This window comes from Cajanus cajan, chromosome 1, assembly GCF_000230855.2.
Source record: "Cajanus cajan strain Asha chromosome 1, NIPB_CcT2T_4, whole genome shotgun sequence".
In the NCBI taxonomy this organism is placed as follows: Eukaryota; Viridiplantae; Streptophyta; class Magnoliopsida; order Fabales; family Fabaceae; genus Cajanus; species Cajanus cajan.
This window is the reverse complement of record NC_138517.1, coordinates 10971572-10990884: the sequence shown is the minus strand read 5'-3', so window position 1 is coordinate 10990884 and position 19313 is coordinate 10971572. Positions and strand designations below refer to the sequence as shown.

The following is a 19313-nucleotide window of genomic DNA, read 5'->3' as shown; positions in this document are numbered from 1 at the left end:
ATATTCTAATATAATTTCTCTTGGATTTTTTAAGAATTTTAAAAAATGAATAAAAAAATCTATATATTATAACACGAAAACATCTTTAAAATAATCAAAATAATACATATATATTAATTGTTAACTAAATAAAAAAATAATAATATATAAATTAATTGATTTAATTTGTATTGATTGAGATTTTAAATATATAAATTTAATACTCAAAACAAACAATATTAGATTTAATTAGTTTGGTTTTAATTAAATCTATAAAAAAAAATTCAAACTAATTTTAATTAATTTGATTCAAATTATCATATTCATCGGTTCAACAAGTATATTTATACTACTTAAAAAGTTATGGAATAGTTAAAAGTAATTGTGTATCATAACATAAATTTTTTTTAGTGCAAATTTAAAAATAAGATTTATATTTTAAAATACTTATTCATTATAAATTTTAATTATAATATAATTTATATATTTAATAATAGTTATTTATTATACAAATAAATATTTGTCGTATGCAACATGCAGTTGAGATTGTTTATAATTAATTTTAATCGTCATTTAATTTACATGTTCATGTTGTAAAATATTTACTTAAAAGTTGCACGAGTTAAAATTGTAGTTGGGTTTATATTTGTGTTGGAGTATTATTATAAGCTTTTGCACCGTCACACCAATGTTCTATGCTTTCTCTTCTCAAATTGGTGCCATCGTGCAATTTCAAGCCCATTTCCATGGTTTTACCATTGCAACGGTGGATTTACCGTTATTTTTCATCAGCCACAAGTTCTTTTCAACATATATCACATGTACGTGAGAACAAGAACGTCGCTGTCGATTTCAATGTTGTATTCCATTCCTGCACCAACGTTAATGTTGCCAAGCAGCTTCATGCACTTCTTTTGGTGTTGGGTAAAGCTCAAGATGTTGTTTTGTTTACCAAGCTTGTTACTTTGTATGCGACTCTTGGGGACCTCTCATTGTCTAGCACCACATTTAAGCACATTCAGAGAAAGAACATTTATACGTGGAACTCAATGTTGGCTGCATATGTTCGCTGTGGGAGATACCATGATTCTTTGAATTGTGTCACTCACTTGTTGTCCATGCCTGCTGTAGTAAGACCTGACTTTTACACTTTCCCTCCTGTGTTGAAAGCCTGTGTGCATCTCCTTGATGGGGAGAAGATACATTGCTGGGTTTTGAAGATGGGTTTTGAGCATGATGTGTATGTTGCTGCTTCCTTGATCAATTTGTATTCGCGGTTTGGTGCTGTGGCTGTTGCCCACAAGTTGTTTGTTGATATGCCGGTTCGGGATGTGGGGTCTTGGAATGCCATGATTTCGGGGTTTTGTCAGAATGGAAATGCGGTGGAGGCGTTGGGAGTTTTGAACAGGATGAAGGTTGAGGGCATCAAGATGGATACGGTCACGGTGTCAAGTGTGCTTCCAGTTTGTGCACAATTGAATGATGTTGTTTGTGGGGGGTTGATTCATTTATATGTGATAAAGCATGGGTTGGAAAGTGATGTTTTTGTTTGCAATGCACTGATCAATATGTATTCAAAGTTTGGGAGGTTACAAGATGCGCAGAGGGTTTTTGATGGCATGAAAGTGAGGGATGTGGTGTCTTGGAATTCTGTAATTGCTGCATATGAGCAGAACAATGAACCAGTTACTTCTCTTGGATTCTTTAAAAGGATGCAGTTGGTGGGAATGCGACCTGACTTGTTGACAGTTGTTAGTTTAGCCTCGATTTTTGGTCAGTTAAGTGATTGGAGGATTGGCAGGGCTGTTCATGGATTTGTTATAAGACGTGAATGGCTTGAGGAAGATGTTGTGATTGGTAATGCACTTGTGAATATGTATGCCAAATTGGGTTCTATAGATTGTGCACGTATGGTTTTTGAACAGCTTCCTGTCAGAGATGCAATTTCATGGAATACCTTGATCACAGGTTATGCTCAAAATGGGCTAGCAAGTGAAGCAATAGATGCTTACAACATGATGGGAGAGTGTAGAAATATAATCCCAAATCAAGGGACATGGGTGAGCATTCTCCCAGCATATTCCCATGTTGGAGCTTTGCAACAAGGAATGAAAATTCATGGGAGGCTAATCAAGAACTGCCTCTACTTGGATGTCTTTCTGGCTACCTGCCTGATTGACATGTATGGAAAATGTGGAAGGTTAGAGGATGCGATGTCCTTATTCTATGAAATTCCACGGGAAACATCAGTTCCTTGGAATGCCATAATATCTTCTCTTGGAATTCACGGGCATGGAGAAGAAGCTCTGCAACTTTTCAAGAATATGCTCTCTGAAGGGGTAAAGGCAGACCATATTACCTTTGTATCATTGTTGTCAGCTTGTAGCCATTCAGGTTTAGTTGATGAGGGTCAGTGGTGCTTTGATATGATGCAGAAAGAGTATGGGATCAAGCCTAATTTGAAACATTATGGTTGCATGGTGGATTTATTTGGCAGAGCTGGGAATTTGGAGAAGGCATATAATTTAGTAAGCAATATGCCTGTACAGGCAGATGCATCCATCTGGGGTACTCTTCTTGCTGCTTGTAGAATACATGGAAATGCAGAATTGGGTACTTTTGCTTCAGATCGCTTGTTGGAAGTTGATTCAGATAATGTTGGCTATTATGTTTTAATGTCAAATATCTATGCAAATGTTGGAAAATGGGAAGGAGTAGTTAAAGTAAGATCATTGGTCAGAGATAGAGGGTTGAGGAAGACTCCTGGATGGAGCTCTGTTGTAGTTGGTAATGTAGTTGAAGTCTTTTATGCTGGGAACCAAACCCATCCACAATGCACAGAGATATACAAGGAACTAAGGGTTTTGAATGCAAAAATGAAGAGCCTTGGTTATGTTCCAGACTATAGTTTTGTCTTGCAAGATGTTGAGGATGATGAGAAAGAACAAATTTTGACAAGTCATAGTGAGAGACTGGCCATTGCATTTGGAATAATCAGCACCCCACCAAAAAGTCCCATTAGGATATTTAAAAACTTGCGTGTTTGTGGTGATTGCCATAATGCAACCAAGTACATATCTCAAATTACTGAGAGGGACATTATTGTAAGGGATTCAAATCGTTTTCATCACTTTAAAGATGGGATTTGTTCATGTGGTGATTACTGGTGACAGTCACCAATTATGGAAGCTTGAAAAGATTGACCATAGTATAGTATCTGAGTACCTTAATGACATAGACATCCCCAAGCAGGCATTGGTTTGTCACTGCAGCACAACTGCCAACTTACTCAGGAAGTTTCTTTGCGTTACTGAAATGAAACAAATTAACATGATCTCAAGGAAAGAGTTGCGTGCTAGTTGCCAGAGATGATTTTACACTCGCTGCTATTGACCAGCTGCTTGTTTTGGGTAAACAAGGACTGTAATTTTTATTTGTTTGAAGTTATACATCATGTGATTGACCAGCCCACGGACTTTTCTTTGTTACTAGTATAAAACAGATAATTAAATTTATGTGCTAATGGATTTATGCTTATCTTGATAGGCAGATTTTGCATCTTGCTTCATTTTCTCCTCAGGCATTTTCGGTGTATTTAATTATCTTAATAAGGTCTTAACATATAGAGGAAGCAAGACAAATGTTGTGAGCATTCTTATTTTTCAATCAAGTGAATTCAGATATTGGACATCAACATCTAATTAGCATTATTTGACTTATTTCTTGCCTTCTCTTTTATGTTTTTTATTTTTTTATTTTTATTTTTTTCTAGTCAGTGGTCAGTGGTCATATGTTTATAAACTAGTTATAGCTTGTATCAGGTGGATGTGCCAGTCCATTCAGCATATACCAGTGTTAAATCTTCAGACATTGCCAAACACGGATTAAAAGTTACAAAAAAGAAGAAATTTGATGTGATTATTGTTGACACTGCTGGTAGGCTGCAGGTAATTATTTTAGGATTGCAAGTCTTGTAGTAGCATATAATTATTTCATTTTTATTCTTCTGATTACTATTGGTTTCATTTTTATTCTTCTGATCAGGTTGTTTCAAATGAAACAGGCATGAAGCAATGATTGATGGGTTAAAAGAAGTGAAGCTGGACTGAAACAGAAGTTTTGCTAGTTGTGGATGCAGGGAATTGTGGAACAGCAGCTATTTAGAAGGGAATTATACTCATATGCAAATAAATTATTATTTATATAAAAATAAAATAAAATAAATTACTTTTATTTACGAACTTATGAACTTTTTTTTCCTTTTAGCTTTGGTATCTTTGGTATGATTTTGTGCCCGACAGCATATTATACAGTGATAATTATAACCAATCAAAAATTCTGACCTTACTATTTTCTGTGAACAGCCTTGGTGACTCAAACTTCAGATTGGAATAAGAGGTTTAGCAGCTTTGAGTCTCTAAGTGCTTTGCATTGTTTTGGGCTATTGATGACGTTTTCTCTGGATTTCTTTCCACCGGTGTTTATAGAAGCAATTACTGATGCAGGGGATCCTAAAGAGGAGAAGAGGTCATATGTAATGCAGTTCTTAAGCACGAAATTTATTTGCTAAATAGTTAGTTATGCCTCATTATCATAGCTTCCGCTTAAAAAGGTTTCCATGATCACGAGGACTTCAAATTTTCCTATAGAGTATTCCTATATGTTCTGGATCAAAAAATGTTTTCTTGTTCCTATGGAGATAAATTTGTTTCTTCACGTTTGTCATTGTATTTGTTTTATCCATTTAATCTACCAGAGGCCACATGTTATTAGTTTCCACTTTCCATATGAATGAACCGTAATCACTAAAATCTGTTTGTTTTAAAGTTGGGTGAAATTGACTTGGATAGATATAGTTTTGAACTATTAAATATATTTGGATGTATATCCAAATTAATCTTAGACATAACTTTTACAATAGAATGTGTCATGGTATGAGGAATTGATTCTAACTATTTTAACAGGTATTAACCAGTTGGCTGTGGTGATCAGTTTTAAAGTCACACCTAGTTGTTTTAAGGAAACAGATTTGATGACTTTGGAAAATCACCATAACTTTCTCATTTTTAATTATTAAACCAATGTTTCTCTTTCAATCCGGTTCCTAATATATAATGGAAACTGGTTCCCAAAGTATGTTTATTAAGTGATATACTGTACCTTGTTATCTGCACACCCTATTTTCAACTAAATTAATAACATTAGGACATTCCCGTCGCCCCCAAAATGCACTTTATTCCTGTTGAAAATGCTAAAATTATGTTCGAAACCTGAAGAAATATAAGTGTAAGGGGATGACTTATCTTGGCCAATATTGGTGCCTTGACGACTTTTAGCTGTTGTTTTGAAGTGTCATTTGATAGGGTGATTTGTTATTTTAGAAAATGCGCTAATCATAAGCTATTACACAGCAAATCAACCAGAATGAATGGGAACAGTTAACTCGTCTGTGAGGTTTGAAAGAAAGAGTATTTTTGGTGCTGCTGAGCTGAAGATATTTGAGCTAACTCGTCTGTTTGATTGGAAATTCAATTTTTTTTTTTTAATTTCCTTACTTGAGGAATTGGTTGATTGATTCTGCTAATGAAAGAAACTTCAACAATATTTTATCATTGATACAAATATGCTGTTGATTGGATATAGAAATCTGCTTGTCATCTTGCGTATTCAAATTGAAATTGTATTCAGAAGTACATCATGTAAGTTGTTCCTTGTGAATTATACACATAACAAGCTTTTTTCAAAAGTTATACCTTATCAATAGTGCACATTCTTTCTCTTCATTTAATCTTTGATATATTATCCTCTACCTTTCGTTTTTCATTTTCTCTGGTGTATGACTGTTGAGGACCTGAGAAACTAGGTAAGCTGTGATTCCGACAATAAGAGGCAATATGATCTTTATATTCCATGATCTATCTGCTTCATTTGCCTATTTCTTGCCTTGCCAATGCTAATAAGTTATACCTCAAATATTTCTACATAATCATGTGTTTGAAGATTGAACTCGAGGTTTACATCTAGTTACTCAACATGCTTAATTAATCTGTGTAGCAAATGGGATTGTTGTGACTCGTGAGGATGGTTTACTGTATTTAGAAATTGATTGAGGATTGTGCAAAGCATTTTCTGGGTAGGAAATCTATTGTAATTGTGTTTATTTTGCCTATAAATGTGATGAAAAGTTTGAAATAGAATTCATACGAATCCACATGTTAGAGAGCCCTTTAGCCATAATTATTATATATAAAAAAATAAAAAATAAAAAAAAGAAGAAGCAATTAGCATTTTTATTTTCTAAAATAATAAATAAACAAAATATCTTTTAATGTAATTGGTATTTTAAAAGCAAAAGTAGTAAGGTGTGCTTGAAGAGTCTGATTTAATACACCATTTTATATCAATTAAAAATCATTTTAGATGTAACTTTTGAAACAATAATTACAAAACTTCGAAGATTTTCACATATATGGCAATACATAATTGAAAGACAGTGTAAAATAAATTATATTATCAGCGTATTGAAAATAATTCTTGTTTGAAAGTGAGATTAGATTTATAGTTTAGAAGTATATATTTATTTATTTAATTGGTTTAGAGTAGTATATTTTATATTCAAGAATTGTATTTCAAATTTGAATTCTAACTTCAAATTTCTTATAAAAAGGTGACAAGAAGGTGATGATAATCAAGGAGAATCAAATGTAAAGTTAATGGTATGAATGACAACATTATAATGATAATGAGTAGATGAGGTGGTAATAAAAGCAAAGTAAAATCATAAAAAGTTGTATATAATAGATTTGGGTGAAGAATCAATTATTTTTAGAACGCTAATTAGATTTTTGAAATGCACGAAGTTAATTATAATAATTTTATGAAATAATTATGAAATTATGATTTTAGTTCTAAAAAAATTCAAATTTAAAATATCAAATCTAATTATAAACTTGTATTCTTTTTAATTTGTGTGGGATGGATGATATATCTTAATGAACATTCTCAAAACATTGAAATTACTAAAATAGGCTTCCATCAAGAGTTAATGTTTAAAAAAATTAAACTATTTATTAATTGTTCAAAATTTTATTGAAACTCCATATATTGCATAATGAAGAGTTGTTATAACTTAATAAGTGATCTCGAGTTTAAATTTTATATATGTAATTATATTAAATTCTCAAATAAAAATTTTGTCTTTTACAATGATCTTATCAAATTTGAATAGAATTTGTTTTGATAGAGGATGATTATAGTATATTCCAAACCCATTAATATTCTAGCAAAATAGTATCCATTTTTTCTTGGTCTAATCTCATACACAATTATACGCCTCAAACAGCAGTTGACTCCGTCTTTACTCTCACCTTACACGTTACTCAATTAAATTTCTAAAAGCTCATACTCATAAAAATTCATTGACCAACTTGCATATCGTATCAAAACAAACCAAGTATGCATGGTGTTATTCTAGAGGCAGATCCATGGACGGTTCTAGCCATGATATTATTATTCATGTGTAGTGGAAATCTCACATCTTAGCATGATGGATGTTTTGTTTTCCACATAATTGGAAAGGTACTTGCTATGCATGATTGATAATGTGAAATGGTGAGATAGCAACATCATTGGCTTGAAACCAGAATGAGAGTGGGAGATAAATAAACACATTACACTTCTCCATCCACCCTTTTGGTTAACCAATCAGAATCATCTAATAATGTTACCTTATCATCTCATTGTTGACCTGGTAGTCTGCCTTTGTCTTTTGTTCTCCTACGTGTTTTCTCCTTATAATCCATACTACCTTGTTAAATACTCACTTGAAAGAGTTTTGCTTTTCATAATAATTTTACTATGCTAAAATACAATTGTTTCTCATCAAAGTTGTAGTCTTAACAGAAAATAATGCGATAGAATCAAAGAATAAACTGAACATGTAGACAAGCAAAATAAATAAAAGTGTTTGTTTTAAGTTAACTAACCATATTTTGAGGAATACATGGATAAATTGTTTTTTCATGATTGTTACAAGATTAAAAATTTATTTTGCAATATGGAACCTTTTCAGAAAAAATAAATAAATAAATCATATTCTCATTCTTTTATTTCGGAAAAAAAAAAAAAAGAGATGGATATTGATTTCCATTACATGAGAATTAAAATTTTCATTTTGGTTTTCTTTAACTTCTTTTCCATCTCACTTTCTTAAAAGCATTTTTAACATTAACCAAACTTATTCTTTTAAAATACACAATTTCATTCTATACCAATATATGACTTTAATTAAAGATTTTTATAAAAATAATTAATGCAAAAGACATTTTAGATTTATTTTATAATAAAGACCGATCAGCACTTTTAATCAAGTCTTTTTATAATAAAGATTTATTTTATGGTTGAAGCCCTTGCCATTTTTTCACTTTGAAAGAGTGGAGCACCTTATTATGCTTATGAAACCATCATCAATGTCTGGGACCTCCTACTTTATAAAGCTCAGTTCCATTTTCAGATTGAATTATTGAAAGAAACCAAAATCTCTCAAATGAATTGTTGATGCACTAAGAATCATTAAAAATATGGTTGAGCCGGCCTGATGTTACATTTCAATTACGAAAGCTATTGTCTTGTCTCTATAATATGCTTTCGTAGTTCTTAACAAGTCAAATATAGTAGAGAAATTTTGAGACACTTGTTGGCCCAATAATAGTATTTCAAGTACAATTTTATGGTCTGATGGGTTTCGGTGGTTGTATGATCCATGGATTGTTTTAATTTCGACAAGTGATAGTCATAGAAGATACCAAGTGTAAACTTCAGCCACAAAATGGAACAATAATGCATTATTTTTATTTTTATTTTTGGAAGTACAAGAGCAAGAAAAATGTATTCTACACTTAGCCTACATACACTACATTACCAAAGAATTAAATGAATGAAAGAATGAGAGCTGAATTTGTACATCTACATCTAATTTCTATAGCTAGATCTCAACTACACCCCCTATAAATCCGCAATCTGCTGCTGAACTTTCGGACTATAGCCAATTTCAAGAGAAACAAACACAAAGGGGCAAATTGTGACACACCTTGAACTTCAATTTCCCTCTTCATGACCTTGATCATATAATCTTAACTTCCTTGTCCTAACAGCTAGTGAGTGCTTCTGTTCTCTACCACTTTGTGGATTCCAAAAGCAAGAGACTGTCTACAATTTACAACCTACACATATCCCCATCCCTTTTTGAGTGCACTTGAGTTTGTCTTTTAACCAGTTCATCCAAAGCTTCATTCATCCAAACGTAAGGGCATATTTCTTTTACTTCAGCCACAGTCATCTGCATGATGCACATCAATGAAACATTAGGACACTAGCAAAATAAACATTACACAATTAAGATATTGCAATTGGGAAAGTGAACCACCAGATTAGGTCTAGAGGTGGAGATTGAGATAACATGCACAAAATAAGAATCCTAGGTTCAAATTCTGTTGCTGGTTAAATAAAAATTGGGAAAGTGAATAAAAGGCTTAAACACTTACCCATCTTCTTTTTCTTGTGTTCATCTCAGGCCAATTATCCAACTCCTTCTTGACAAGTAAAGGGAACATGTATCCCTCATGCATTATGGGTTGGCGTTTGCTCTTGTAACACCATTTGCCCAATTTACTCTGCAAGAAAACAAAGAGAGCACACAAGGTTAGAATCAAAGGTTGCACAATTATTGGGGGTGGAAAATAATTTGATACGAAAAGTGCTTGCACACACACTTACTTCAACACTGCCAACAACCCCAGCTTCTTCTATGGTCTCCCTTAAAGCGGCTTGTTCCATGGATTCATCAGTTTCCCAACCGCCCTGAAGGCCAAACATGAAACAACACACAAACATCAGCAACATGACCATTGAAATGAATCAAAAGTGGGTACAAAACCACACAAGATGTGGAGAGGCAAACAAAAATACCTTTGGGAACTGCATTCCATGACCTTTCTGAGCACTAATCACAAGAACCTCTAGTTCCTTATCCCGTGTTCCGTTGTTCTTGTATCTATAAGGAATGCATCTGTTCATTTCCAAAAACACCCCACAAAACAAGTCAGATTAACAACTCAATTTCCACACACAAAAGACAAATTTAACTTAAAACCCACAAAAAAAAAAATTTTAAAAATCATTTTTTCCCACCGGCCAACCAATAATCAAATCAAAGGACACGTTTTTAGCCCCATTTTTTAAAAATAAAATAATGAAACCACCCCCAATTGAGAAAGCCTTGTAAATTTCAAAACTTGTGTCCAACATCTTCAAGTCAAGGGATTAATGATTTGCATGTCCACTTCTTTTTCTTTAAAATTAGTTTGTGTTTAGTAAACTACAATAGATTTTGAATCAGAAAGTGAGAAACCATGTTATGTTAGAGAACATTGAGCGGAGAACCAAGAAAGCCCCTAAAAATCGAAACTTTATGCAGAAGAAGAAACAGAGAGAAATGATGGGTAGGAAGAGAAACACACCCCACAACTTGGCGACAGCCCTTGTCATAGCGCTGCAAATGTCTGCCAGTACGAGGGGAGACCAAAGACATCATGTTCCCCAACTGCTTGGGAAACAAATCCTTAGAAACCCTCTTGGAGAAGAGAAAAGGGTATATGAATTTGCAAGCCAAATTCCTAGAAAGGAAGAGACCCATAACTCCAATCTTGTTCTTGGTGTTGGTTTTGGAAGGAATAATGATATTTAAGGGAATGAGAGAAGAAGATGAGAAGAAAGGAGAAACAGACATGAATTATGGTATGGGACAACCGAAGTGTGTATATATATATATATATATATATATAAGTACCTGTTTGTTTCGTGTGTGTGCGCGTGTATAGATAATAACTGCAGCGTTCAAAAAAGACACAGCGCATCGACCGGTGCGTTTACTCACGCGCTTTTTTAAAACGTTTTTTTGGGGGCTATTTCTTTTCTTTTACTCGGTAGAAAATTCAAAAACGTACGTTTCCGATTTTCTAACTTTTTTTGTATTTCTCTCGTCTACACCGTGTTTTTTACTTTTTGAGTCTTTCCAAGTATTTCCAATTTAGCTTTTGTTGCTTTTCGTCTTTCTAACTTTTTTACCTTATGTCTCTCAACAAATGTTTATATTATTATCATATATAATATATAATATATAATTCCAAAAGTGATTTAAATAATATTTAAAATAGTTATAAGATTATTATTCTTTTGTAACTATATTATAAATGTGAATTCTTCGTGCATGGCAAATTTTTATCGTGAATTTAATTCATCACTTTGAGTATTTTTTGTAATTTTATTTGGTTTATAATTTGTTTGGAATAAGAGATATCATGTTGTAATTTGTAAATTTAATTCAAAACTTGTCTTTCATCTCATAATAAATTATTTTAACTCATCTCTATTAGCATGTGATCTCTTTGATTTAGATTTTATGATCACCTTTATTTATGTTTATAGAAAAATTAATGTTTGTGTTAACTAGCTAGCAAAGTTTGATGTAACTTCTAGTTATTCGATTGTTATTCACAATTAATGAATTATTGTTCTTTAGTCTTTATTTACGGTGATGCATGTAATTTCACCTTTACTAAAATTATTTAATTTTATTTATTATTTTATATTTTATTTTTCATTGATAAAAAAACAATTTAAAAAACTTTAATTTAGTTTCACTCAAATTTACAATTTTTTACTATCTAACACTTTTAGAAGTAAAATAAGAAGAAAAAAAAACTTATTAGAAACTAAAGTTGAATTTATGAAAGTTTAGAGAGATTATAAAAAAAATAATTTCATTTTATATTTCTCTATCCTCCAAAATTTTCCGTACATGTTAAGTAATTTTACGGTAATTCAAGCTGTGTTTGAATTTTTTAGAAGTCTTGCAAATTATGAAATTAGTGTTACTAAGTTTTACTTGACGGTTGACCCAATTAATGTTGAATTTGGGTAAGAATTGTTATCATCGATGTGAGATTTCTAACACATCCCTCAAACCTTGGACTAAACATCTCTTTTAGATTAAAGGAAGATCTTAGATGTCCCAGAAATATGAGTTTTAATGTTAGTAAACTTGAACATGTTAAATAAAGAAATGTTTTAATTACATAAAAAAGGTGATTAGAAAGATGATTGATTATGTTGATGTGCAGTCTTTTAAATAGATCACTTTGTTTGTCTAAGACGAATACATTAATTATATTATTTATTATGTTTGATAACTAAATCATCTATAGATATGTTACTCTTTAACAGATTGCAGGAATAAAAAATTATTTGATACTTGTACTTTAAAAAGGAGCGAATATTTGTTTTTTTGTTAAAGAAAGGACAAACAAATATCTCAAAGTGTGTGAAGTCACAAATAAAGTCATTTTCAATCGACACATACAATAGTTCCTCTGACTTTGTACCTTAAAGGGGATAATTAATCTTCTTGATCAGATAAAATGTAATAATTTGGTGAAACACATATTTAATACTCACATTTAATACACTAACAGATACCTTATTCTACAAGAAAGGAAAACGAAGAAAGATGAAACAATCCTATAAAATAAGTTCAAGGATTTACGATGGTCACCTTCACGAAACACCTATATAAAGAAGCTTGAATAGTTAGAAAGAAAAGTAAGAACAACGATTGTAAAAATTCATTTCATTCTTTTTGAAAAGCTCTAAACTCAATTGTTGTTGTATCATGTCTTGTGAGTAAGACAAAATAATTATTATTACTCAACTTTAACTTTGTGTTATAACTTTAAACCTGAAGAGAGTTTTGTTGTAAAAAACACATGGTTGTAAAAGTCTGGAAAAGCTTCGTTGTTGAAATAATACTTGGGTAGTTGCTGAAGAGGCAAATCAAATAATATTTAGGTTGAGCCATAAATGGCTAGTGAAAGAATATCATGTAACTTTGCAAAGATAATGGAACTTGATCAATTTGATCAAGAACTAGATGTAGTCTCGATGGTTGAGACGAAGTAGAATAAAAAGACTTTATGTTCTTTGCTTTTATCTCTTCATCCACACTTTTTAAGGTTTAAGATGTTACTTCGATGTTTCAAAAAGTGTTGAGTAGTTGATTGACATTATTCAACCCCCTTCTAGTATCTTTCTTTTCTCTACAATCTCGAACGTGAATTTGGCATAACTAAATATTTGCGAGTGGTCTAATAACTGTTCGATAACGGGTGATCTAATAACTGCTCGGTAGTGGGTGGCCTGATAATTGCATTAACAATCCTCAAGTGTTGTCTCCTTGTCAAGTGTACACATTCGTACATATAGTTTAATGATGAGTATGAGTATCATCTTGCAAGTATGCAATACTTAGCACAAATCATTAATTATACAAAACTAAACTAATAGGAACGAAAGTTTCGATAGATTGCAAATATATAATTATACAAGAAAATTGTCGTATAGTGACACACACCCTATAGTGACATAATAGGTGTCACTAAAAACTACTTTTACCTATACAATAAATATAATATATGTTGGTATATTGTTAAAGAGTGTAGGTATAAGCTATAGTGACACACAAAATATGTTGTTAAATCTCATTCAAAATCAACACTAAAATTGTATGTAGCTATATGTCAAATAGGTATATACCTACATATATTATACCTATAGTGACACTTTTTGTATGTCATTATATGGAACATTTTTTATAGTTTTACTTGACGGTTGACCCAATTAATGTTGAATTTGGGGATTAAATTTAGTACCGATAAATTTATAATACTTATTCATCTTGTTGGACTAACTAAGTTAAATTCTATTATTTTCATTTGATTTGAAAAAATTTATTTTGTTTTTATTTTTTGAAGTTTATTCAAAAAAAAAAAGTGAAACAAAAATAAAAATCTAATTATGAGTTTACTTTGTATGCATTGTTATTTTACAATATTATTCAGTTAAAAATAATAATAAATATGATTTTAAAGATAATTATTGTAAAAATTATTAAACTTATTTTATCTGATATTTTTTATTCCTTTTAAGTGTCCAATTTTAAAGAATTGTGTTTCTGTTTATTTATCATTCTTATATTTTAAGATTACATTAATGATTCTTTGAGAATTATACCTTTGTGTGAAAATCAAACACATTTGAAAGGAAAATTATTAGCGACAAATATAAGTAAATAGAAAAATAAATAAAAATAAAATTGATTAAATAATATATAAATGAGGAAGACATGTACATCTAACGTTTAGATATTGAATTTAATTAGTCTTTTAAATTTAAGAAAAAAATATTTTTAATTTCTTAAATTTAAAATTAATATTTTTAGTCTCTATAATTTTAAAAAAAATATTTTAATCTTTATATTTAAATTTTATTAAAAAATTTATTAAATATTATCATATTAAATCTATATACTAGTATTTTTTTAATAAAAATATATTAAATCTAATTAATATTACATAATTATCTTAATTTATCACTTTTAAATAAATGTTATTGATGACTTGAAAGACTAAAACAAAATTTTTAAAAATTATAAAAAATTAAAAAAAAATTAAATTTAAAAGACCAAACATAAATTTGATAGATTAAAAATATATTTAAGTATTGAATTAAATTGTCATTAGACCCTTATGTAACAAAAAAAATAAATAAATTAGGTATAATATTAAGTTTACTCACATATTTTTTTAACGGAAACACAAAATGCATTCTTTTAAGTAATCTAAAACTATTAATTAGTTATAAAGAGAATATATTTATAAATAATTGTTTCCGTCTCTATTTTTTTAAATTTTTTTGTTCATTCGATTATATCATAATTCGTTATGAATAAATGATAAAATGAAAAAAAATATATAAAATAAAAAATATAAACATCAATATAATTGTTAAAAACATAAAATGTCTCAATCTATATGATATTTCTTAATAAAAATCCTTGTTGAGTTGAATTATATATAATATCCTCCATAATTTATTTATTTTACAAGTATAGACTCGTAATGATGTCCTGAATAGGAAAAATTTACAATTTACGGAACTTATACGAGAATAGCTCCACCTGTGAACATTATAAAGTGACTTAAATTATATCAACAATAGTTGGTGACACAAATAAAATTGAAAGAAAGAAAAGTCACAAATTGAGGGCATTAGAGGAATTTGGTGATGGCAATAAAATATTAAGGGGAGTGTGGGCATGAGAAAGAAGAAAGAGCGTGCAATGAGAAAGCACAAGTGTGTGTGGGGGTTAGGTGATAAGAACTAAAAAGACTATGGTTAGGGTTAGGGTTAGGGTTAGGGTTAGGGTTAGGGTAATATAAACGCGGCTTGGAGGTTGGGTCGCTTTCAAACACAGAGAGGAAAGTGAACTCCTATTTGAGTTGACACACGCTTATAGGTGGGGACCTACCTGTGTCTTCCACTCCAACTTGACCCACTCTTTATTGCCTTTTTTTTTTTCTTATAAAGATAATTTCCTCTTTTTGAAGATAATACACTATCACACTTAGTATTATTGAACTTTGTATAGGTATGATAGTGGGTGATTTCTATAGTAAATTTAAGATAGATTTCATTGATAAACTTTTTATTTTTGTTTTATCTTTTTATCGATGTGAGTCTTAAATTTTTTCAATACTCATGTCATACCTAACATTATTAATTATATTAATGTATAAATAAATAATGAAAGATTCTTTCTAATAATTTAAGACATGTAAGACTTGGATTTTTTTAATATTTTTATTGAATTCAGTCTATTTAAAAATAAAATAGTATCTTGAATTCTAACTTTACAATTAAATTGTGAATTAAACTCGATCATTAGTTATGAATATAAGTGAAAAAAATGTTAATCAATGTCCTAATTACATTGGTTTAAAAATCAAATGTAAAAAGTTTTGTTAAAAAATGTATTTATACAATTTCTTGTATAACTTTATTTTTGTTTTCAATAATAAAAATTTTACATATTAATTATTTAACAAGTGTCTTGAGAGCATTGATTAGCTAAACTCAATAAGTTTTAAAAAAAAAAAAAACTCAAATTTCATAGTAGCTAAAAATAAGTTGATCCACTTGTTTAGGTTATTTTTTTTAACTATAATATCTTGGTTAAAAGTCAATGATTAATTATTAAAAAAATACTTATACAATAAATTTTATAACTAAAAAGAGAGAAAGAGTGAAAAAATTGAAATGTAGTAAATAAAATAATATCGTATAAATTAGTATACGAATTGTTATATGTATATCGTGGCTTTTATTTAAAAGTTTAACTTTTTTATAGATAGTTTTCTATTTACATGAAGGTGAAGATAAAATTTTAACTTGAAATTAAGGTAATGTTATTCGTAAATGATGTGATTGTTGATTGGTTTGTAGTGGTGGGCAAATATGTATGTGTCTTACAACTCTAGAATGAGGTGGGGGGATTCCAATGATATAAAATATAGAAAAAATAAGAATTTGAATCTATGAGTCCGTCCACCGTTTGCATTTGCAACTAGGGACCCTTGTGTGCTTTCCTGGCTGTTTCTTTCTTCAACCAAACAACTATCAAAACAAAACCGCCAATTTCACTTGCCTTCACCAAAGGGGTTAATTTCATCATAAGCAATTAACCACACTCCAAACACACATGTCGACAATTTGTTTGACTTAATCACATGAGGAGAATGTGTGGAAGAAAATATGCACAAAGTTTTGATGATGCCAAAACATTAAAGAAAATAAAGGACAAGTTAAAGCAAGCTGATCAAGAAGCAAAATCTCAAGTAATAACTAGATAAGTCTTGACTACTTAGCTTAGTATGTAAAATGAACTTTTAGAATTTGCAAATTTCACTTGGCCATTAAAATAAGGATTTCAAGAAAACCTAAACTTAATCTTTTTGAATATAAGAATAAGTTGTTTGAAAAGAAAGCAAAAAGAGTATTCAAAAGATTAAACAAAAATATTTTTAACTGAAAAATAGAAGCTTTCTATATCTTAAGTTTTCATAAGCCAAATCAGGTGATTTGTGTCTGGTAATCGATTACCACTTGATGTAATCGATTACCAGAGAAAGAAAACTAGTTCAAATGTTAAAATGCTCTTTGGTAATCGATTACCAGTCATTGTAATCGCTCTCTGGTAATCGATTACCAGTCATTGTAATCGATTACCAGTCATTGTAATCGATTACCAGTCATTGTAATTGATTACCAGAAGAGAAAATTTCAAAATTTGAATTTGAATTATACGTTTCAAACATTTTGAACTTTAACCGTTGTAATCGATTACCAGAGCCTATTTTTTGAAAAATTATAGAAAGTTACAACTCTTCATGAAAAGACATAACCTAAGAAACAATTGTCAATAAATACCTATAATTTTTCAGAGAAAATGGACGAACTCTATTGTGAAAATCATTTACAAAATCTACTTGGCCTAAGTCATTTGCAAAATTTCTAAAGAGTTCTTTAAGATCATAAAAGTGTAATATCCACTCTTCAAGAGAGTCATTCTGTAAAACTCAATAGATCATTGGGGATCTGTAAAGGAGAAAGGGTTTTTCTCCTTGTTGGTGTTTGAATCTCAACACAAGGAAAGGGAGTTCCGAGGTGTTGGAGGATTCAATTCTTGTAAGATTTACAAGAGTAGTGGAAATCTCAAGTGGGAGACTTGAGGACTGGATGTAGGCAGGATTGGCCGAACCAGTATAAAATCAAGTTTGCAATTCTTCTTTCCCTACATTTTTAATTTCTTGTTATTAATTATAATTGTGTAATTTGCATCATCATTCATTCTATACATATAAATTTATCTAAGGAATTAAATTTGATAAGAAAGTAATTGGAAAAGTTTTTATAAGAGGAAATTTAGAAAACTTAATTCACCCCCCTCTTAAGTTAATTGAGGCTAAGTGACTAACAGAATGCAATCAAAATGACTGATTTGTTAGGTGGAAGAGTCTCAATATTTAAGTATTACATTATTTAATGTTGGATTTCTAATATTGTTGTTTCTTTTAATGGGTTGATATTCACGACAACTTTTATTCTATTGATGATAATCCATTGATATCTCTTCTCTTTATAAGTAGTTATTTGCATAATCCAACTCTAGACAAAAACACCAATTGTTAGGATTTGTGTATATGAGGAGAGTTCAACTCAAAAGATTTGTCCATTAAGTGGGAGAGTCTTAAGGCTTAAGTACTGCATTGAGTTTCATATTCTACTAAATGTGAGACTCCTAATAAAAGTCACGGGAAATAACAAAATAAAATAACTTTGAAACAGTTAAATATCCTAAAAATAAAATTGATCAATAAGTCGTCGATCCAAATAGAACGAGAAAAACATGATTATAATAAGAGATTATAATAAATGTGACCATTGATTTTTTGATAAATATGTCATTCAGTCCTTATCATAAGATGATTTTAATTGAATTACACGAATTAATATAAGTAATTATGTTAGTTTATTTTATTAACTTTATGAAACAAAATCATGATGTACTAATTTTATCATTTTTACATATCATTAAATTTGTATGAGAATAATGAAGATATTACTCCATATCAAAACTCATGCAACAATAATAATGAAATTGATAAATGATAATTAGAAAACTTAGAATTTTAAAGAGAGAACATTTATTTATCAAATTCTCTTCTTATTATTGAACAACAAAAAAACACATATTTTCACAATTTTTAATAGGGGTAAAAATGAAAAATAAAATTAATGTTTTATAAAAATTGTAAAACTTCTTGTAAAAATAACCACAATTTTCTTCTAAATTTTGTCTTATGATAAAGATCGAAGAGAGTATTAATCATTGATAAAGTGATACTTCACAATAATTGCATATTAAAAATTAAATTTTGCTTTAACAATATATGAAGATAAATTGTGCTTTTAAAACTCTAAATATGATATTTAGATATAATAAGGATTTTTTATCGTCAAAGTTAGTGGTGAAAATAGGCTAAATCAAGTTAAGCTTTATTAGGTCTAAGTCTGACTTTGGTTGAAAATATATAACCTGAGTCTAATTTATTTATTTTTCATGACCTACATAAAAGTTTGATCCAATCTACAAACTAGTTTAAGAACCTACTTTATAATAAATTAAAACTGATATAAAAATTAAAATAAATATGTTAAACACATTTAAATTTTAATATAAGACATAAATTTATCTTTTAATAAACATATAGACTTTACTTTATATAAGTCAACATGATTAATATTTAAAAAGATAAATAAATATGTAATTTTAATATATTTGATATAATAATAGTAATAATAATAATAATAAATATTTATTT

At 29.7% G+C, this 19313-nt stretch overlaps 2 protein-coding genes across 8 annotated transcripts; one reads left to right on the top strand and one right to left on the bottom strand.

Moving 5' to 3' along the window:
• Positions 1-585: 585 nt before the first annotated feature.
• On the top strand, positions 586-4758 carry EMB2758 (Tetratricopeptide repeat (TPR)-like superfamily protein). Of its 7 annotated transcripts, none has more exons than XM_020349639.3 (3): positions 586-3389; positions 3801-3926; positions 4043-4758. In XM_020349639.3, the coding sequence occupies exon 1, from the start codon at positions 675-677 to the stop codon at positions 3147-3149; it is 2475 nt and encodes an 824-aa protein (XP_020205228.2). In that variant the 5' UTR covers positions 586-674; the 3' UTR covers positions 3150-3389; positions 3801-3926; positions 4043-4758. The 7 variants fall into 7 exon arrangements, with proteins under 7 accessions (XP_020205228.2, XP_029125509.1, XP_082930932.1 ...); XM_029269676.2 differs by having other exon boundaries at positions 3791-3926; XM_083074806.1 differs by having other exon boundaries at positions 586-3624.
• Positions 4759-8807: 4049 nt separating this feature from the next.
• LOC109790488 (nudix hydrolase 18, mitochondrial) lies at positions 8808-10785 on the bottom strand. The gene is made up of 5 exons (XM_020349647.2): positions 10497-10785; positions 9946-10045; positions 9754-9837; positions 9522-9650; positions 8808-9316 (listed from the first exon to the last, which is right to left on the bottom strand). The coding sequence occupies exons 1-5, from the start codon at positions 10763-10765 to the stop codon at positions 9194-9196; spliced, it is 705 nt and encodes a 234-aa protein (XP_020205236.1). The 5' UTR covers positions 10766-10785; the 3' UTR covers positions 8808-9193.
• Positions 10786-19313: the final 8528 nt, after the last annotated feature.